The 21,960-nt window shown below is 45.2% G+C and overlaps 3 protein-coding genes across 3 annotated transcripts; 2 read left to right on the top strand and 1 right to left on the bottom strand.

The window, feature by feature from the left end:
* Positions 1-8,690: 8,690 nt before the first annotated feature.
* LOC127294543 (uncharacterized) lies at positions 8,691-11,281 on the top strand. The gene is made up of 6 exons (XM_051324385.2): positions 8,691-8,829; positions 9,211-9,343; positions 9,999-10,228; positions 10,340-10,537; positions 10,611-10,670; positions 10,897-11,281. Exons 2-6 carry the CDS (start codon positions 9,235-9,237, stop codon positions 11,053-11,055), a joined length of 756 nt encoding a protein of 251 aa, XP_051180345.1. The 5' UTR covers positions 8,691-8,829; positions 9,211-9,234; the 3' UTR covers positions 11,056-11,281.
* Positions 11,282-16,282: 5,001 nt separating this feature from the next.
* Positions 16,283-17,320, top strand: LOC127348753 (uncharacterized). The gene is made up of 2 exons (XM_051374671.2): positions 16,283-17,092; positions 17,225-17,320. Exons 1-2 carry the CDS (start codon positions 16,429-16,431, stop codon positions 17,296-17,298), a joined length of 738 nt encoding a protein of 245 aa, XP_051230631.1. The 5' UTR covers positions 16,283-16,428; the 3' UTR covers positions 17,299-17,320.
* A 691-nt stretch (positions 17,321-18,011) lies between these two features.
* On the bottom strand, positions 18,012-21,424 carry LOC127294544 (phosphoglucan phosphatase LSF2, chloroplastic). Its single transcript, XM_051324386.2, has 5 exons — positions 21,038-21,424; positions 19,431-19,636; positions 18,732-18,902; positions 18,376-18,606; positions 18,012-18,309 (listed from the first exon to the last, which is right to left on the bottom strand). The coding sequence occupies exons 1-4, from the start codon at positions 21,303-21,305 to the stop codon at positions 18,403-18,405; spliced, it is 849 nt and encodes a 282-aa protein (XP_051180346.1). The 5' UTR covers positions 21,306-21,424; the 3' UTR covers positions 18,012-18,309; positions 18,376-18,402.
* Between the last annotated feature and the right edge of the window lie 536 nt (positions 21,425-21,960).

The following is a 21,960-nucleotide window of genomic DNA, read 5'->3' as shown; positions in this document are numbered from 1 at the left end:
TCGCAGATCCTGCCAGACTTCATCGCAGAGTGGATGGATCTACAAAACACGGGACCTCCAGATTTTTCGAGAACTTGGACTATGAACTTTGACGGGTCCAAGAGATTAGAAGGAGCATGAGCAGGCGTGATATTAGTATCACCCCAAGGCGACAAGTTGAAATATGTGTTGCGGATGACATTTCGAAACACATCCAATAATGAAGCAGAGTATGAAGCACTCATACACGGGATGAAGATGGCAAGAGCTTGTGGAGCAACTCGACTAAAAATCTTTGGCGAATCACAGTTGGTGGCCCAACAAGTGATGAATCAATGCGACGCAATCAATGATAACATGATAGCATATAAAGAGGTATATAACGAGCTCGAGAAGTTATTCGATGGGTGCGAAGTAAATCATATCAGCAGGCTCAGCAACGATGAAGCCGATGTTCTCACAAACATCGGGTCACAATGCCTCGCGATTCCACCTGGCGTGTTTTGGGAGGAGATAGCCGAGAGATCCACCAAGCTGAAGAAACAGCAGAAAAAAGAGAAGGATGAGAAACCCTCGGGGGCTACAACAGCACCACTGGAAGAAGAAGAGGAACCAGACGCAGTGATGATGGTACAAATTCCTTGGATGCAAGCATACATAGCATACATCCTAAGAAAAGAAATACCGACGATCCAGTTGAAGCAAGACGAGTTATTAGACGTTCTAAAGCCTTTACTATGGTCAAAGGGGAGTTATACAAACGAAGTATTTCGGGAGTGTTACAAAGATGTGTCACACCCGAGGAGGGAAGGCTAATTTTGAAAGATGTACACGAAGGAGTATGCGGACACCACGCAAGCAGTCGAGCTATAGCAGCCAAGGTTTTCGGAGCAGGGTTTTATTGGTTAACAACAATCGGGGATGCAAAGGACATAGTATGCACTTGTGACGCGTGCCAAAGGTTTGCCGCAAAACTGCACTCCCCAGCAGCAGAATTGATGCCAATACCATTGTCATGGCCCTTTGCTCAATGGGGTCTCGATATGGTGGAAAAATTGCACAAGGCCTGGCCATGAGGATACGAGTATATGCTCGTAGTTGTCGACAAGTTCACAAAGTGGATAGAAGCAAAACCGATAAATTCACCGGATGCAGCATCTGCAATTAAGTTCGTAAAAAGCATCGTTTTTCGGTTTGGAGTCCCTCATAGCATAGTCAGAGACAACGGCAGCAATTTCACATCTAAGGAATTCAAAGATTATTGTGCAGAGCTAGGCATCAAACTACACTTTGCATCAGTTGCGCACCCGCAAACCAATGGGCAAGTCGAGAAAGCAAACAGTATCATCTGCAACGGCATCAAGAAAAGTCTGCTCACACCATTGGAAAAAGCTAGACACGCATGGCCAGAAGAGTTTCCCAGTGTTCTATGGAGTATCCGAACAACACCAAATACAACGACACATGAAACACCATTTTTTCTGGTACGGAGCTGAGGCAGTGTTGCCAATAGAAATAGAGCACAATTCTCCGAGAGTGGCGGAGTATGACGAAGAAACTTCAAGAAAGGCACTAGAGGACGATGTCGACGGCTTGACGAAGCTCGAGATGAATTATTGTCACGAGTCACCAAGTACCAGCAAGATCTAAAAAATTACCACAGTCGACGTCTGCGACCAAGATCCTTCTAGGGCACCGAGTGGGGCTGAAAGGTCTTTAATGAGGCGGGCTCGCGGTGCTGCAATATAGTAAAGATATTGGTGATATACGTCTTTTCATTCGACAGGTTCAGGGTTTTTCCTACCCGACAAAGTTTTATTCTACACAAGAACAACTTATACAACATACAAATTTACAAAAAATCTTTGCCTTGGTTTGAAACACCTCGCAAACACAACAAAGACACTAGCAACCGAGATACTCGGGGGCTAGGGGAAAGAAAAATACATATATTCGTATCACAATATAGATACAACAATTTCCAGGCTCTTTCGACAAGATAAGCTATCTACCGAAGAAGTAGATTTAGTCGTGACCTAGCAGATCATCAATATTTATTCTGTCTTCTTCGGCAGAGGCACCCAGAAAATCGGCATAATGGCCATCTGCAAAAAAGTCGGCATCCATTCGAAGAAGATCATCAATTATCTCTTCAGCCACTGGTGTAACTATCACATCAATTTGTCGACACCTCTCCGTCGTCGCCTCAGCTTGGTATGGACAGTTTCAACCACCTTGGTCATATCCAGTTTTGAGTGGCAGATTTGAAGCATGATAAGGGAAAATCTGGCACCGGCTGCTAGTTGAGCTTTTACAAAACCATGGATTTTGTGCGAGTCCTTAAACTTGTTCATCAGCTCAGGAAGGGTCTTAGGCTGAGTATTTCGAGGGAACATGGAGTTGTAGACCATGGAGAAGGTTTTGGTACAAAATTCAAGGAAATCACGAATTTGACACGCGCGATCTTGAAACCTGACGATCTGTTGGGTACGCTCTGGTGTAGCCCAAAAAAGGGAGCCATGGTCCAGATCCAGATTAACAAGGGAATTTGATCTTGTGTCAACCCGTTGACCTTCGGCAGCGGCGTCCAAAAAGGGACCTGTTTGACGACAGCACACCAGTTAGAGACAAAAAAACAAGCAAACAACAGAGGCAGTTTAGGCTTGAGAAGTATACCTGCCATTTCCAGGCACGTCTCAGTCATCAATTCAAGCATAAAATTTTCTCGGGAAGTAGCTTTGGCAGCTTCAGCAACTGCGGCTTCCTTTAACACTAGGGCTTCCTGAGCTTGCTGAAGAGCAAGTTTCTCCCTTTCAGAAGATTTTCGACACTGCTCCATTATCACGAGAGTTTGCTTCTTCATCGACTGAAGTTGTTGTCGCAACTCGTTCAAATCCTCATTCTGGTTATCAACCTCTAGTAAATTCGACAACAGAGGGTTTCCTCGAGTAGGACGTGGCTGGTAATGCATCCGAAGAACGAGGGACCACGGTATAGTTGTCAAAAACCAACTAGAAAGAAAATATTTCGACATCAATAAGTCGGCAAAATAGCTTTTTCATTGATTCATATGGCTACTTACATAAGTATTACAAAAGAGGGTCCCTAAGTGAACCAGTGGTCAGCTGTCGCCAAAGCTACTACGGCGACAGCATCAAAAGAAAAACAAAGCAAAAGATAGAGACAGGATGGTCTACTTGACCTCCGGCTTCGATGAACTAGGGGCAGGAGTTGGTTTGCATCCGAGGAAGGAGAGGATCTTCGAGTTCGGCTTGGCAGCCTTAATCAAAGACTGCCACCTCTTCGTCTCCATCTTCTTCGCATCGCCAACCATCGCTCAATCGACGTTTTGTTGGCTGTCAGCAACCAATGCAATGGTTCCTTCAACGCCAATCTTCAAACCTTCTTGACGAAGACCCAGCCCAAGATCTTCTTGGGAGTTGAAGCACTTGGCCAGGGCAGTAAAAGTGTCGGGTTCTTCTTTCTTCGCGAAGAAATATGGAAAAAGCCGTGACAACCCTGACCTCACATCAGCGATGCCCTGGTGAACTTCGTCTCCATGAATTTCGAGGAGAGACAACGCATCCAAGAGGCGATCTTCCTCGGGAGTTTCCAGTTCAAAATCTTGGTGCGTCTTTCCTGCTGAAAATAAATCTTCGAGCTGTTAAGAGACGCATGGACAAGCAAACATTTGTGACGAATCGAAGTTGATAAGGTACTTACTAATGAAGCGCCGATTCTGCGACTCCAATCGAGAAATGATCTCGTTTTCACGAGTAGACTGCCGAGTCAGACTCTCACTTAAAGAATTTTCCGCGTCATGAAGTCTTTTCCGAAGATCTTCGACAGCGGCGACATCTGATTCAGCCTTCTTGCGAGCTTTTTCGCTTTGCTCTAACTTGAGAGCAAGAGCATCAGCGCGTTTGTTAGCTTCCACAAGGGTATCTAGCAAAAGATAACAAGTGTCACGACAAAATAAAAGAGGAGAATCTACTCAATGGAAAGAGGCGAGAAAAGAATACCTTCAAGCTTTTTTGCATCGTCACGGTACCCGACGAATTGGGTACCAAGGCGAATAAATTCCTTCATCAAAGGCTGAAAGGGAAAACAGCGGAAGAGAAAATCAACATAGGAAGCAAAAGTTCGACATCAAAAAATAAAAACCAAAGGAGAGTCGAAAGTGCTACAAAGTTCGAAACATGAATGAAAGGAGGACTTACATCATCCATTGGAGGAGTCGCAGAACCACCAGTCAAAAGACTAGACTCTCTGACCGGCTCAACTCTAGCTCTGTTTGGTGAAGAGGCACGGGGGCTCTCGACCAGAGTCGGATGCTCTACATCTTGCTGAGGAGGCGAGGTTTCGTCCGCATCAGGATGGGCCTCGGAAATAACTAAAGTACGAGACGTACTCGTTCGAGCAGTCACGTCAATAGGAGGATCTTCCTCCTCGTCACCACTATAGAAGCAAGGAAAAATATGAAAAACAAAGACAGGCAAAATTATAACGGCAAAAGGAAAAAGTTGATGGAAACTCACGAGCTAACAAGGGCATCATCGTAAGGGTTGAAGGGTCTTTCCTCCTCTTCGGGTGAAATTTCCTCGAGAGTGGACTTGTTAATTTTGGAGGCACCGGAATCTGCGACCTCATCCCTTTTCCGTTTGTTCGTCGGAGAAGCAGCAGAGGGGAGGGAACGCGTAGATTCGGAAGCCTCAGAATCAACTTCTCTTTCAGAGGAAGCCGCGGATTTGTGAGAACCCACGATTTCACTCTCAGGGCGAGAAGTACCCTGGTTGTCGTCGTTGCAACAGCCCGTTCTTCGACTTCCCCGCCTTCAGGAAGGGGAGGAAGAGAAGCTAGAACTTGATGATTCTACAAGGACAAAATATGTCGACAAGAAGTTATATAAGGGGTGTCATTAAAATAGTAGTCGACAAATGTTAAAAAATTCGAAAAGGCAAAATAGTGGTCGACAAAATTTACCTTGGGGAGGGCATTGGTGCCGCTATATGGCTCCACGCGGCAAGAGGATGGAATAGCATCTTTCTTGCTAAGAGACGAAATTCTTCGGACAAGCTTCTCCAAGTCCTTTACAGTAAGGTCCTTGGAGAGCCGGTCGACATCTTCCTCGCCAGCATACATCCAGAGGGGATTTTTACGAGCCTGTAGAGGCTGCACCCTAATCCTAAGGAAATACGCTGTACTTTGGATACCCGACAATTCCTTGCCACGAGTATTTTGAAGCTCGCGGATACGGGACATCAGCGCCTCTGTCGCTGTTTTCTCCTCTTCAGTGGCCTCCGTGTCCCAGGACCGGCGGCGAAGAATTTCGGCACCTCCATCAAAAGGAGCAATGTTATACTCCACTGAGTCAAGGCACTCCTCGTGGACGTACAACCATCTTTTGCGCCACCCTTGAACGGAGTCGGGAAATTTGACGTCAAAATATTCGACATCAGGGCGAACGCAAATGACAACACCGCCTATGTTGTAGGCGATGTTGTGGGAGCCATTACGGCGGAGGCAGAAGATGCGTTTCCACAGAGCCCAATTAGGATGGACTCTGAGGAAGCATTCGCAAAGAGTAATGAAAATAGAGACATGGAGGATGGAATTGGGAGTCAGCTGGTGAAGCTGCAACCCATACACAAAGAGAAGACCGCGGAGGAAATCATGGATGGGAACAGAGAGGCCGTGGATAAGGTGGTCAACAAAGCTAACCCGATATCCGATAGGAGGCGTCGGGTAGCTCTCCTCGCTAGGGAAGCGCAGAATGTCCTTCTTCTTCATCAGCCCGAGTTTTTTCATCAGGTTGATGTCCTGATTGGAAATCTTCGATCTTTCCCACTCCCCCGTTCCCAGATCTTGCGCCGCCATCTTGGATTCCGGTGTGCTGTGCCTGGTGAGTCTTGCGCGGGGTGGCATCAACAATGGCGAAGGCGTAAGTGAAAGTATGGCTGAGCTCAGGAAGTGTTGGGTGCAATGGGAGATCTTTCGAGAGAGAATAGAGGTGTGGCGCAGCGAAGGGGATTGATGGAGGAAGACGATGGCTATTTATAGCAGGTTCAGTCAAAACGTCACGCCGTTGGATGATCTATGAATGGACTTGATGATTTACACGTGGCCTAAGGGGTAAAACAGTATTTTTACTATGATGGAATTGGACAGGCGCTACAGCGCGCGTGCCAGAAAAAGTGGAGGACGTGTGTTCCCCACTAGCATAACGTGTCAACGTGTCCTGGATTTTGGGCCCGTAGGTCAGAGAAAGGACAGTAATCGCGTCTCCCCGATACAGTGGTCGTGGCTATCGCCAGCACTGATGTCACCTTACCAAATGAAAATCTCGGCTGTGATGTTAAAGAAATTGGCGACAGTAAAGGACTACTGACATACTCGAGAGCCTTTGATCAAATACAAGTTTTTGATCAAATGCTCGGGGGCTACTTTTGAAAAAGGAAAATTTTAGGTATGGCAAAATAGAAATGGCGAGAGCCTATGATCAAATGCAAGCATTTGTCCATAGCCTCGGGGGCTACTCCCATCGGGAGCGCTGGTCGCGCACCCGATAAAGATAGAAGAACTCGGCAAGATGATAATATAGCGACAAAAGATGTTGAAATGATGAGCCTAGAACCAAGTACAAGTCCTTGGTTGTAGCCTCGGGGGCTACTCCCATCGGGAACGCTGTTCGCGTGCCCGATGACATTATAAAAAGTATAATGAGCATATTTCGAGTTATACAAATAACTCTCCATATACTCCCATCGGGAAGACAAGATAAGTCATCCGTTGACTCAATAAAATGTGCTATTCCAACAGCCGAAAAAGCACTCGACAATATATTTTCAGAGCGCCAAGGCCGCGAATAATCTCTGAATGCCGCAAAACTCTGCGAAGGTAAGACACCAGATCCGTTCTGAGCGTCGTGGCACCGTCTCTAACGTCGGTTTGCTACTTTTTTCCGTATCAACAGATACGAAGAAAAATCCTAACGGACGCGTTAGGTACCCGATAAAATATAACTGGAACTAGACAAATGGTAAGACCTTAAGCGGCGCATGTCGAGTTAACACCAGTATCCCGAGATCATGTCCAGGGACGTGATCTTGAAGTAGGTTTTTGCGGATTACCACTAGAGCAGTTAACTAGTACCTGATCCGTCAGATGAACTAGCCCCAATTACCATTATCGCTGTACAATATATGAATGTCTATCTAAAGATGTATGATGGTTTGAAAAGATTGTTTGATGATTATAAAGTTGGAGATTTTCCCTGATTCTTCGATTCAAGCAAAATCTCGGGGGCTACTGACATAGGCATCCCCAATGGGCCTGCCGAAGATGGTACCCGGGGTTTACTTAAGGTCCACGAGTCAAAGAATATGAAGCTCGGAAGCCCAATTAGTATTTAGAAAAGATAGAATTGTATTAGGAATATCAACTTGTAATTGTTACGGGACGGTTCAGAAATCCTCCCGGACTCTGTAACTTGTGTATCACGAATCCCTCGGCTCCGCCTCCTATATAAGGGGAGTCGAGGGACAAAGAAAGGATCGACTCATTGTTTCACGTAACCCTAGTTTCTTAATCGTCGAGTACTTTTCGGCTGAAACCCTCGAGATCTACTTGCCCTCTACTTCCAATTAAATCCTAGTCTACAACTCGTAGGCATTGATAAGTTAATCCCTTGTCAGCCGCCTTGTATCCTCAACATTTGGCTCCCTACAGTAATATTGTCCGAACATGGCAATCTTGACAGAGCCCCTTCCACTCTGTTGCGCGGCAGGTTTTTGGAGCATCCCTTGACAGAGCCCCGGTGCACCGGCCCCGGGTTTGAGGTGAACTCGTGGATCATGGAGGTCGCAGTAGTTGCCAATGTCTGCGTTGACTGATCGGACTCCTCGTCGGAAGAAGAGTCAATGATCTCTGTGCGGAACTTCTCCACCATATGCCAAATGTCCATCTGTGTGGGTATGAACTGTGGATCAATGGCCGCGCACAGTAGCGCCGAAAACAGGACAAGAAACCTACCGACGTAATTGACCGAACAGGTAGTGGGCGGCGCGGAAGGGCAGCGCAACCAACAACGTTTGGCCCCAAAACAGCCGGCAGGTATGCGCCGGAGCCAACCCCGAGTACGATCCTGCTCTCCCGCGCGGCGACAACGGAGCCGACGGCGAGTACTGCGACGCTGCGGTGGGACGGCGGCGGGTGGGGTTGGGGTGGTGGCGTCGCACTAGGGCAGTAAAGAAGGGGAAAAAGAAGCAAATTGAAGTGGTCGATTTCGCTGTCCCTGACTTGCTGGACCAGGTAAAAAAGGAGTACAGTCGGCGTGACCGTGGCCGCGGAGCGTCCGCGAATCTGACGCATATTTGGACCAGGTTTGTGTCACCGTGTCGCCCCGCTGAAGCAGGGCGACCGTTTGCGTCGCCCGTTGGAGGGCCCTAATGCGAGCATTTACCAATTTCAATTTGACACTGAGATAAGTGAAAGGAGCAAGTACTTGTTTTTTGATTTGAGTTCTTATACTATTCATCAGCATATTCCTCTACCATAAAACAAAATATAATCCGTGAAAACGTAGAATATGCGAACTAAATACAATGCAACAAATCACAATCCGTCACTTACTCAGATAACTAGATTAGGCGAGTACTGTTTACTTAGCTGCCTCGTATTTCCTGCTCTCCTGCACGAGTCCATATCCTCGACGCAACGGACGACCGACTACCACAAGGAGACAGCAATCATCGCTCCATAACTACACGACGAGATTTCTGAATCGAGCCAGAACAGTCACTGAATCACACCCGCGGCTTCCGACGACAGCCCGTTTCTCGATTTCGGAAGGTGAATTTTCTGATTCACCTTACTTCTTTCTTTGAGAGGATTCTGGTTCCCCTTACTGCTTTCCCAATCTTGGTGAAATTCCGCTTGCTGCAGGCGACTTGGATTTATCCCCCCCTTCAATCTTTCGATTCGTTTGTTGCTGTACTGCTACTTTCCGTGGCCTGCCTCCTCGTCCCGTCGCTTTTGTTCGGTCGATTTGTTCGATCGCTTTACCCATCGAGCGATTTCTTGGTCGATCTGTCGCCCTCTGCTTTTGCGATTTCTGAATTTGGGATCTTTCTTAGAGACCTATTATTTGCCCCTTACTTTCCTGGTGTTTCCCTGGATCAAAATTTGTTGTTTGGATTGCTCTGCAGTATGATTGATTCGATTCCATGGTAGGTCAACGAGGGGAACCGTCCAACGATGGGTCTGGGATTGGGAGCGCCCTTCTTCCTTCTCACCATCCTCTTGCTAGCCACTGGCTCGGGAGCTGTGCCGCAACCGCAACACAAGAGGATTCTCCGAGATTATGGTACTGTGTCTCTCTGAACGGCCTTTCTTTGCTTCTAAATCATTTTCTGTTTAATTAATCTGAATATCAAAACCAGTGACCCCTGTATGCAAATTGCAGAACGAATTCAAGTTTTTCTGCAAGTTCTTTTGATGCAAAACATTGCTCCATGTGCAGTAGTTAAATCCTTAAGTTTATATGTATGAGCACCTGATGAGAGTATGCTATACAATTTAACTTGGGAATGGAATTGAAATCGAAGTTTAGGTGTCATGTTCCTCATCTTTGCGTGCTAGTTACTTGAGCATGACAGGCTTGTCGTATTGCCCATCTGTGGGGGCCAAACCGCTTAGATTGTGCCGTATTTTTGCTTTATGAATCATGCATTACCATGAGTCCATACCTTCTAAGATTCTGGACATAGTAAGCTAAGAATAGCCAGCTTCACTGTTAACATCATTCACTTCTGCCGTGTGTTCTATTCTGTTTTATATGTTTTATACAATATTAGTTCATGTCCATAATTTATGGCATAGGCGGAATATACAGGAAAAGCAATAGAACCAGCATATTCTACATAACGTTGCCATTGCAACATTTTAACCTTAGGAAAATGCTCCTCTTGCAATATCTTTGGTGAAAATATTGATGAGAATATTTGATTGATTTTTCTCAGGTTCTATTGATCTTGAAATGATTGAGGTTCCAGATATTCTCCCAATCGACAAGGAGCAAATTATGTCTAGCAAAATTCCTGTTCCTGCTACTAGGGGCCACCCAGTATGCTCAACTTGTGAGAACATCTTAAATAAAGCTGTAAGTTATCTAAGTGAGAAACAAACACAAGATGATATCATGGAGATCCTTCACGGTGCTTGTTCTCAGACATTCTCCTTAGAACAGAAGGTAAGCACTTCTATCATGCCTTACCACAAGGTTACAAGCCATGCTGAAAGGTGGTCCAAACGGCTATAGTATATGTGACCTTTTGTTTCCATGATCTTTGTGTCTCTGCAGTGTGTTGAGATGGTGGACTCCTACACAAATCTTCTCTTTGCCAAGGTTAGCGAGATCAAGCCAGATGACTTCTGCAAACAACATGGCCTCTGCAAGGATGTAACTTTTCTTTCTGTTGAGAAAAGCGAAAGCACTTGCACATTGTGCCACCATCTCATCGATGAAGTTCTCTCCAAAATGAAAGATCCTGATGCACAGGTAGTTAATTTGCTTCATTGACAAAGTCACTGGCCTGAGCTAACCCTTTCTGTCTTCCTTCTGATGTATGCAGTTTGAGATAATTCAACTTCTAATCAAGGAGTGTGACAAGGTTCAAGGCCATGTCCAGCAGGTAAGCTATTTGTCACTTATTGTCTAGCTGTCACTTATACTCTACGAGTCTTACAGGTTTCGTACACTACCATGCAATTTGTGGGCCTTATGTCCTCTCAGTAATAAACCGCTTGAAAGTTTTAAGTGATCCTTATCGTTCGATGCTTTATACTAGGAGACGTTGTCCTTGATAAAATATAAGGTTGTAAGCAAGACTGACATGTTTCGCTATTACCTGTTTGTAGTGCAAGAGAATGGTTCTGGAATATGCCCCCCTCATCCTGGTCAACGGCGAGAAATTCCTTGAGAAGAACGATGTATGCACGCTTATGCAAGCCTGCGACGCCAGCAAAAAGGCGATGGTCGGATCGTTCTTGGATGGGGGCTTGCGGAGCGATGTCTGAAGTCAGCGACACACCACCTGTAGCCGTGTGTAGGCATGGTGAAAACAGGGCGATCAAGTGATTGTTGTACATATGTGGGATGAATGTTGGTTCTCTTCTTTTGTGCCATTGTACCAAGAGATAATGCAACACTCTGTCACGTTACCGTGCATATGCATTCGTGCGACAATATGTAAAAAAACCAACAGATTTCATACCTTCTGTTCAGTGAATTTTAATTTACATACGGAGCTAGGGATGCAGTCAGATATATTTATCCTTGCAAACTTCACTGAATCATTTTCGTGGGAATCTTTGGCGACAAGATGGTCGTAGCTTTTATGATTACCAGGTTGCGCTGGCGCCGTCGTGTATGGATGGTGTGGTGGCGGCGTCGATGAGCTGCTGCGCGCCTTGTTTCTTGATGATACTCCTCGTGGAGGCAAATACTACCTCAATTCATCAATCGACCCCACGAACATGAGCATACCAAACGCCAGCAGATAGTAAACTATAACCAATCTAACACCGAATACGCCAGCGCAGATCCGCAATCCTCCCTTCAAACAGCGGTATATCAACTGCAGGCAAGCACTACGAAAGTACAAAACCCGGAATAAAAGAACAGAAAAAGAGGGAAAGACTGGAGACCTCTGCCGAAGAACGGACACATTGGAGTAGATAAAGGAGTGTGGGATTCAACATTATAAATGTAAAGCGCAAAAACATGATTATAATTGTACTGAAGCCCAAAGACATGATTAATTCTAGCACTCACAAAGTAAAATGTGAGTCGTGGTACATGTTCAGCTTTGGTTCGAAATAAGACTTGCATAAATATCTTCACTACTCTGGTTTTGCTCCAGATCAATGAACTGGAACTTTATTTCTTCAGTCGGTTTTCTTTATTTAGTCATTTTTTTCTCTGCAGTTGCACTTTTTAATCTAAAATAATCATACATTTTTAATGTACAACTATTTCTTGTTGTTCCACATATACTTTTAAAGTGTTCTCTTGCATTTAAATATACACTACTAAAATTTTGTTTTTGTAATGTGCAACTCGTGAACTAAAATTTGCAAAATATTTCTGTCATAGTACTAAATATGTTTTGATAATTCATATTGGTTTTTTAATTTTCCACAAAAAGTAAATGACGCAACGTATGTTCTTGTATTGTGCAACCGATTTACTTAAATAGGCAAAATATATTTGTATACTACTAATAATTTATTTTGGATTTTACGGTTGCACATAAAAAAATTACCTAAACATTTTCAAAATGTGCATGTCTTTTTGTGATGTGAAAGTGATTTTTATGATAATGAATATTTGTTCATTATTTACTTGCATTTCATTTTCCCATCCTATTTTGGTCAACCAAAAGTGTATGTTTTTATATGTTAATATTTTCTTTGGTTACTGAAATTATTATTATCTATTTCTTCTCTTGTCACGACCCAATGCAAGGAAGTGACGAGCACTAAGATCAGTAGCAATATTCAGATACAAATTGAGAGATACAAGAGAGTTTGGGGTGAGAAATCAGCAAAAGAAAGGAGGTGGGAACAAGAAAAGGAGGTGAGGAACCAGAGAAGGGGACGGGAAGCTCTGAGACGATTCAATCCTTCGATGCCCTTTCCCTGTACTGGTCTCCTCCTATATAACCGCTGATTCACTTCATCGTGTAACTGGGCCAAGCCCACGGACCACAGACCTTTCTCCAATAAAGCCGAATGGGCCATTATCGGTGTGACCTTTGGGGTATGACATTCTCGCCCCCTTAAAATACGGCTTGCCCTCGAGCCGGTGATGAGGTAACAAGGAATAGCAGAACCACATGGTGTTTGCACTTGTAGAGCAAGAAATGAAGACCAACATTCAATAACAACAACAGCATAACCTCGATTATCACAAGCACCGTCATATCCAAGGGAGGAACCTTCGAAAATCCAGTCGTGATGAGTACTGCCCAGAAGCATCAGGTCCCAATCAAGAAGTGTTCCCCAAAGAAATTCTGGTGAAGGCCATGTATCCATGATCTCAAATATGATCCCAAACATCTGTATGTATGAACCTACTCTCAGACTAGTAGCAACACTGGCATCAACCATATAGTCCCAATAATGACAGACACCATTCTTTGTGGGGGCGGTACAGGCACAAGGTTTGTGCAATGCATCTGGAATTTGGAGTGATGCCCGACAAACAAGGTTCATGATTCCTGGATCCCACTGTGCTGCAAAATGAATTTCGGATCCATGACCAAGGGAGCAGGTCACAACAGGAGCAATTAACCAGGACAACCACTCGCTTGAAACCAGAACCATAGGTTTAAGGCAATGAAAACGAAGAATTCTCTGGCTGCCATTAAAGCAAATGGAAAATGACCATAGAAGAGTAACCTCAATTAGGGCCTCAACTTGAAGTGGCACACAACAGAAACTGCTAATTAAGTACTTCGAGATTAGTGCACCATTTCCAGCCGCTAGCCCAAATAGCTTGTTTAACACAAGAGGTCCAGTATTGTGGGAGCCAGCCAAAGCTTCAAGTGGACTAATATCACTGAACAGTAGCAAAATTAGCCAATAATTGAACCGGCAATTTCCAGCACATATTGGTATAATGCACTGTACACGTGGCCAAGTTCGCAGCTCAGTTGTGTCTCTCGGTAGAGGCGCCATGTTGGTAGTAGGGAACTCCACTGAAGTTGGCCTTCCCTTGACAAGAAATATCTTTATACGCAGCCAGAAACTGCAGGCCTCAATGAAGTGCAATAAGGAATAAGGCCAAGGTCTGAGTTCTACATAGGATAGTCTCATAAGATGTTCGCCCGCTGCAGAGATAGAATTAAGCTTCTCCTCTTGCTCAGATGTTCTCAAGAAACAGCAAAGTTCACCCTTATTCACAACGTCCAGAAGAATTGCGCAAAATAAATATTGTGCTTTCCATTCTCTTGTCATGGTATAACCACTAGCACTCTTGCTTATTGCGACTAGTAGTAATCTCTGCAATTTCGTCGTTCCATCGAAAAACATATGCAGTCGTAGCAGCTCATATTGCAAACACCTTTGTGGCTCACCAACTGCAGATAATGCCCAAGAATAAGACCGAATTTCAGCAATACTAATTGTCATGTTATCAGACTCCTCAGTCCTACAGTATGTCTCTCTTGCAACAGGTAACTTCCTCGCACTTCTAAGCAGGCTCGGTACCCTCAGACAGCTAGAGGTTTTCCCTATACAAAATAACCAAGTCATTAAATCTATACTGGCAGCTGCACTAGATAATTCCCTTGTCCTGCAGCATTGACTCTGCCTCCACACATGAGGGTCTCCTGTATCTTTCATGCATGCTAGACTAGTACTGATATCCTCCGGACTGAACTCACAAACAAAGCCACCCCATGAAGTCATTGCCAGGTTGTTGTGTGAACCACATAGAGTACTACATGAGGATCTATGACAAATAGCGCTGGCTAGCTGCAGACCTTGAATATCTGACCAATAATTTTGAAGCCTCGAGAGCACACCATCCAAACTCCATATAACACTAGAGATGCACATAGTATTGACAAGGATAGCACTACAAGAGTTTGAGAGATTACTCATTACTTGCAAACGGTTCCCAATGGGGCATGTATGTCTGCTCCCATATGAGAACTTTGGTGACACCTCAATTCCGGAAGTGAGCAGCGGCAAGGTTGAACAGAGAACCAAAGCCCCACTCGAAGTTTTGGAGGCACACAGTAGTGTCTTGATGATGCTTCCACGAGCTGTGCTTCGGTGCCTGTCGACAAACGAAGGCCATGGCCAGGGCCTGACAGTTTGCCCTTGTTGCATGTTACTTGGATTCACATCCAGCTTGAACGTGAGTGTCAGCACGGCAATGTCGTCGTCGAAGCATCTTGTCGAACACCTTGTCGATACCATGGTGTCCAGTCCATGGACGGAAAATGGCCGCTGCGACTCGGTTGGTGTGGCCTTTGCATGATCTTTGGAGGATGGAGTCGCCGTCCAGAGGACTAGGGACACTGCCGCGAGGCTGTCGACCTCGCGGCCATGTGCCAGGCCACCTGTTGAGCATGTGGAGGGTGTCACTGCAGAAACACTGACGGTGTCAAGGTCCTCATCGCTCTCTGCTGAGGCAATGATCTTGGGCAAGACATCGACGGTGGCATCACTGCCCAGGCACTCCATCGAGTATGTGGTCGGCGTCGGAACAGAACGGTAGCTCACGTCAATGGTGCTGACGCTCTGTCCTGCTCTGCATGGAGCAGCGGGCTCGGGGAAGACTTCAGCGAGGATCTCTGTAGGCATGTGGCCATCGCTGATGCCCAGCTTGTCGGCACCCTTCATTGTATCCTTCCCGATTTCTTCCTCCCTTATCCGAGCAAGAACCGATGCACTGGTGATGCTGGAAGGAGACCGCAACCGCACAACTGCTTGAATATCCTCACGCAAGCCGTCGACATATTGGTGGATGAAGGACTTGATGGTGAGGTTGGAGTTGAGATCCAGCACACGGTGAAGATGCTCCCAGAAGGCCGCCGTGTACTCGACCACCGTCCCTGTCTGCTTCAGCTCAATCAACGAGCACATGTGTAGGTGGAACATACTCATGGACATTTCGTCGAACAGTTGGTAAGCTGGAAGTGGGGTGGAGATTTTTTTGTGGATTTTGTTGGCTCTGATACCAAAATTGTCACGACCCAATGCAAGGAAGTGACGAGCACTAAGATCAGTAGCAATATTCAGATACAAATTGAGAGATACAAGAGAGTTTGGGGTGAGAAATCAGCAAAAGCAAGGAGGTGGGAACAAGAAAAGGAGGTGAGGAACCAGAGAAGGGGACGGGAAGCTCTGAGACGATTCAATCCTTCGATGCACTTTCCCTGTACTGGACCACAGACCTTTCTCCAATAAAGCCGAATGGGCCATTATCGGTGTGACCTTTGGGTATGACATCTCTCTGGTGCGTAAAGAGCTTCGGGTCAACTGACTTGTGAGGAGAGAAGTCTTGCTATTTTTGCAAACTCCAAAATGATGAGGAGCAAGTGTTATTCATATATACATTATGCATACATGTCTCCAAGCTGATGAACCTGCTTCCGTTTTCATAATGCCTTTGTTTCTTGAACGTCCACCTAAAGACACCTCGTTTGGTGCCCCAAGATCGGACCATAAAGTAGAGCAATGCCGCACGCATGATCTTTGTGCTAATCACTTCTATAGTTTGGTATAATAATCACTGAGCTACACAGGCCTAGTACTAGACCTATAAATCGAGATGATCCACGGACTACTCATGCCATCATACAGAGGCAGCTAGCCAGTGTTGCTCCATCGATCTTGCTCCCTGTGGTCGATCGATACTTGCCAGGAGGGCGATCGATGGCGTCGTCGAAGCGCGCGCTGGTCGTGATGGTGGTGGCCGCCATGGTGGTGGCGGGGCGGTCATCGGAGGCGGCGAGGATCACTAGCGACGGGGCCGACGCCGACGAGCTCCGGTTCCCAGGGTTCCCGGGCGTCAGGCAGCGCAACCCCGGCGGCTTCCCAGGGATGCCCGGAGGCGGAGGTGGAGCCGGAGCAGGAGCCGGAGGCAGGCCGACGTCGCCACCGGCGCCTCGCTTCAAGCCTTTCTCGCCACCGCCATTGCAGTCATCGCCCGCTACCCCGGCGCCGTGCGGCAGCGGCGGGGCGACTACGCAGCCACCGCTGCCCGGGTTCCCTGGCCTGCAGCAGCCAGGCAACGGCGGCGTGTCGTCGTCGCCGTCGGACTGCGTGACGCCGCTGGCCGGGCTTATGACGTGCGCGTCGTTCCTGACTGGGAGCGAGCCGGACACGCCGACGCCGCAGAGCGAGTGCTGCAACGGGCTGGGCATGTTCCTCAACAGCACGGCGGCGGTGGACGACCGGTCGCTGCGGTGCCTGTGCCCGGTCATCCTCGGCGACGTCAACCGCATGCTCCCCAAGCCCATCGACCCCGTCCGCATGATGTACCTCCCCATCTCCTGCGGCGTCGTCCTCCCGCCTCAAGTCCTCTTCATCTGCTTCAGTACGTGACCCACATTACTCTCTTTCCTTATGCATCCATCCATGATCCATGCAACCCATGACACACGATTTCATTCAAGTTTTGATTTTATCTGAATTTGACTTTGGTTTGAATTTCACGTTGATTTTGTAGCTGGGCAGCCAACCCCACCGGTGGTCTCGCGTATCCCTGACTCCTGGATGACACCATCTTCAACAGGCAATTAAAATTTTCTTTTCTCAACATTTCATTTTGTTTGATTTTGTTACTCCCCCCGGGCCTAAATTAGCTATATACTGTGTCTAGTACATGTGCACTCCTAAGCTGCGTCAATTAATTTGGGTCGGAGTGAGTAGCCGAATTATGACCTGCACATTAGTTGTGATTAAGCTTGCTCTCTGATGTTTTCTTCGTGTGTTTCATGCAGCATCGACACCTTGATTGATGCCAACGGGATCGGAGAGATTCAGATACAGTTAACTATATCGAGTAAATTTATGCCTGTTGGCAGATGATGCGCTGAGGTCTTGAATTCAGATGCAGCTACGAAAAAAATATAGGCTGTATCTGTGCTTCATAAACTAGTAACCAACTTACCCATACAGCTGACCTAGATTGGTCAGTGCATCACGCGCGATGTAAGCGATGTTCTTTTTCATTGAGAACTATATATATAAGAGACCAGATTGTATTCAAGTGTTCTTAATCTTTCAAGCACAAGGGCGTGATCAAGCTGACTAGAGAGAAAACCAAATGGTACACAAAACAGGTTAACTGCATCAAAGGAAGTAATCAGTAAACTTTCATGCGAACACAGAAGAAACTGAACTGTATTGTGATTCTAACACGAGAAACTTTACGGCATCAACCAAGATGAGTATACACATCACATTTGGCAACAATACGATATATACTCGGACGTAGTGTAATAACTTTAACATGTTGCTAACAATAGCTAAATACGAACTGATATTCCCATACCAGATAGGTATATGACAGGTTTATTAATACATGGATCGTCAATCCCCTTATATGATCTCTGACAAAAAAAGAAGCGGTAACCTGCAATCAAGTTCATCACGCGTAGTAGCTACTATCTGTTCAGGCCACTTTATTTCCTTATTATACAACCGACAAAGATGCGCATACGCTTTATTCTCAATGATAGCTTGGGTCAAACCTCTTAACTACCGAATCTAGTACCAATCCAGTCCAGTCCTACCTCGTCCCCTGTTCAGCTGCACAATCAAAAGAACATCAGAGGAGGGCTCGTGGTTGATAATGGACAATCAAGAACACTTCACCTATCGTGATGTTTTTCTTTTTCCTTCTCATGCCTTGTAGAGAGCACGAACACGGTCCTGTATTAACTTCCTCTCCGAAACTGATACTCCCTCGAAAGCATGCTCTGGCAGGGTCTCAAAAGCCTCTTTATTTGGATCACTCTTTGCTAGGTCATAGGTCGCAGAACGGATAGCTTTCTTACTGGGTCCACAAGGTCTTATGGAGGTTAGCTTGTTATAAGCCGTGTTAAGCTGAAACAAATGAATAGTAATAGTAGTAAAGCTTGATCATGGTTTAAATGTACTGTACCTATACAGAAAAATGACTTCGTGATTTCTAGCTACCATATGTATATGATTAGATTTAGTGAGCTTACATCCATATTCTCGAACCAGAACATGTAAGAAATTGCAACCGCAGGTGCTCTTCCAAGTCCAGCAGTGCAATGGATATAAACTCGGCCTTTGCCTTGTGATATAGCCCATTCTAGTGCTGAAACTGCTTTGGGCAATTGTTTCCTCAATGAATCTGGATCGAAGTCTACTGCCTGCAAGCAAGGAATTGTAATAATCGTCTGTTTTCCTCTGCAAAAACATCCTTAGCTCGCAGTTTGCTTATAGTTTGCAGCTAGGTTTCTTCGAGATTACTTGTTGTCGACCTTTTCTATTTTTGGTTGACTTTCAGAGATTGCACAATACAATTCAGACTCTACATACTACATATCATTCTTGCTAAATGTTTAGCTTAATTAATCTGGTGTCATAATAAAAAGAAAATATGGATGTGCTATGATTAATCTTTAATTTGATCATTTTAATCGAACCATGAAGTTCCTTGTGAAAGCCAACAATGGACTGACAACAGTTAAAACACAATTTCACTCTTCTATCATCAATTTACTCCTCGCCACAGATTTACTACAGGGATCAGAGAATGAGTCTACGGAAATGCGAAATATTAGGACGTAAAAACTGAAATGTGAATAGAATGAAGAGTGCCAGTATTTTTTTAAGTTGGAAATTAAGAAGAAGGCAAAACACATGACACTTAGTCAGTGGGTAAGTAAGAAACTCACCGGTCTTCTCATATGCTGAATGCCAAGTTCTCTGCACCTAGTGACAACAGCTTGGAAATCAATTCCCCAATAGTCGATGTCCTTGTCCTGCTGTAGACAAAGAATGTAGGCTACGTTTTCCTCATCTTTTAAGTGATCAATATCTTCGGGCTTCTGAGGTTGCGAGCCAACAATCAAGCTATCGCTTATGACAGCATAATTCATACCTAAGGTGTTTAATAATTAACTCATCAATGTAAAAGAGTGATAGTTCTCTTTGGCTCCAAATAATTATTACATTTTGTCCAGCATTTTTTGAAATGATAATAAGACAAGCGAAAGCAACCAAATAGACTCAGCAGAATGACGGGCCAATATCTACTTGTAAATAAAGTTGTCCCCTGTAGACTTTTCTACTTGACATATATTTGAGTTATTCTGAATTGGCGCATGAGGTTACAACACACATCCAAACAGAATAGCACATTTTTCCTAACATGACCACAATGCCACTGTTTTTTTTTTTATTAGATCAAACAGATCCTAAATCCATATCTGAAAATGGAACATAAAGGAGAGCATGTCATAAATCCAAAGTTGAGAATGGAAGATAAAAGATTGCCTTGCCAAATATGTATACTTAAAGCCACAAAAGTAGAAAGGTCATGCTATTCTTAGGGCAACAGATATAAACCATATAAACAGAAAAATGCTAATGAAAGAAAAAAATGCTAATTACAAAGCCTTCAAGATGGTAATTTTTCATCCTATCTTCCTTATCTGTTCTCTTGCCATGAATGGACCAATTGAGACTAATACACTCAGATCAGTAAACGAAGAAATCAATGGAAAACCAGTTATTGTCACCACTCACCACCCAACCCAGAAAACGACATGCCTAGGTCCTGTCTCCTTGCTATGTCTTGTATGACATTTATGTAAATGATTAGTCAATGATATGGTCAAAAGGGAAGTTTCTGTTACCCAACATAAACCTGTAATCACTGAAACATACCGAGAATGCTCAAATTAATTTTTTAAGACTTCCATGGCATGATGATGATGATGATTTAATACTAAGCCGTCATTTAACCAAGAAATGATAAGGCGCATCCCAACAAATATTTTTAACCATATGCTGATCTACAGAACCAGAAAGAGCATTGATCCAGCAACTACTTATAAAGTTATAACTTGTGGGTCATAAAGCCTAACAAATGGGCTGGACCCAAATTTCCATTCTAACATTAGCTCACACAAATGTAGGTTTACTATAACCATGAATTCATTGGCCAAGAGGACAATTTTTTTATTTGTACCTTTATTCAAACATAACCAAGAACAGGTTTGGTTCATTTCATCTAGGAGGATCCAACAAACACTGAAAATGCAAACCAACCATACACAAATTGCTACATCCCAAAACATATTGGGCCACCAATGTTCCAAGTCCAATTAGTGCTCGAGAGTCTTTCAACATTTTCTCACAGATAGGAGTCCAATAAATACCCACATTTCTCTAACTGAACTTTCTTCCGTAAATCAAATAAACACGCACAATTCATAGTTTCATATGGCCAACCAATTATACCAATAAAAATAATCATATGGCCAGCAAACTTTCGTACCAAGGTCGTGGTGGTACTCGTATGGGTTCCGCATCATACGCTTCATGGCGGTGTTGTAGTCCTCCATCCTCCCGCTCCCCCCGGTTTCGGCCGCAGCCGAGGAGGAGCGGCACATGAGAGGAAACACGCTCCTCCGGCGAACCCCGCCGCGTCCGGGAGCGCACCCAACGGCGGCCATTGCCGGCCTCGCCCTGGTCCGGACGCCGGCGCCGCTGGCCGGGAGGCGCTGAGAGGCCGGGAGGCAGGAGGCGTTGGCCGTGGCCGCCATGGTCGCGCGGTCTGTGCGGCACTCCGATCTAGAGAGAGGCGCAGGCGCGGTGGGCGGTGAGCGGTGGTCGGGAGTTTGCCGCGGCTATTGGAGTGGATCCCCTTCCTGGTACTTGCGGATTTTAGAAGTACGATCGCCACCTTTATCTTTGATTGATCCAACGCTTGTGATTTAATCAATACACATACTATACTTTTGAATTTTTCTTCTAGTATTTTTTTACGGGAAAAGACTTTATTCATCAAATAACAGTAGGGTCATTTACAATATAAGAGGAAATAAAGTCAGGTGCATTATCATCCCACACGGCCGAAGTTCTCAAGCTAAATGCAGTCTTCGCCATTCATTAACCTCTCTATGGCAGTGCTGGAACATCGTCATCCCGAACTCCAATGCCAACTGGTGGCACTGCGCAATAATTGCAACATCTTGCCCCATATGAAGTCCCGCATTCTGCACCCCTTCTATGACATCTGCACAATCTGATTCAACCACAATCTTGTTGCATCCCTGGTTACTATCAAGATAAAGACCGTTTCGGATTGCTATGGTTTCCGCCGAGCATGCACTGCTCACATGGGGTAGGAACCATGTAGCCGCCGCTATAAATTGTCCACATTCATCCCGAATAACAACCCCCGTTCTTCTTGCAAGT

The sequence above is a fragment of the Lolium perenne genome, chromosome 5 (genome assembly GCF_019359855.2).
Source record: "Lolium perenne isolate Kyuss_39 chromosome 5, Kyuss_2.0, whole genome shotgun sequence".
Lineage (NCBI taxonomy): Eukaryota > Viridiplantae > Streptophyta > Magnoliopsida > Poales > Poaceae > Lolium > Lolium perenne.
Note: the sequence above shows the minus strand (reverse complement) of the source record. Positions and strands in the feature narration are given on the sequence as shown.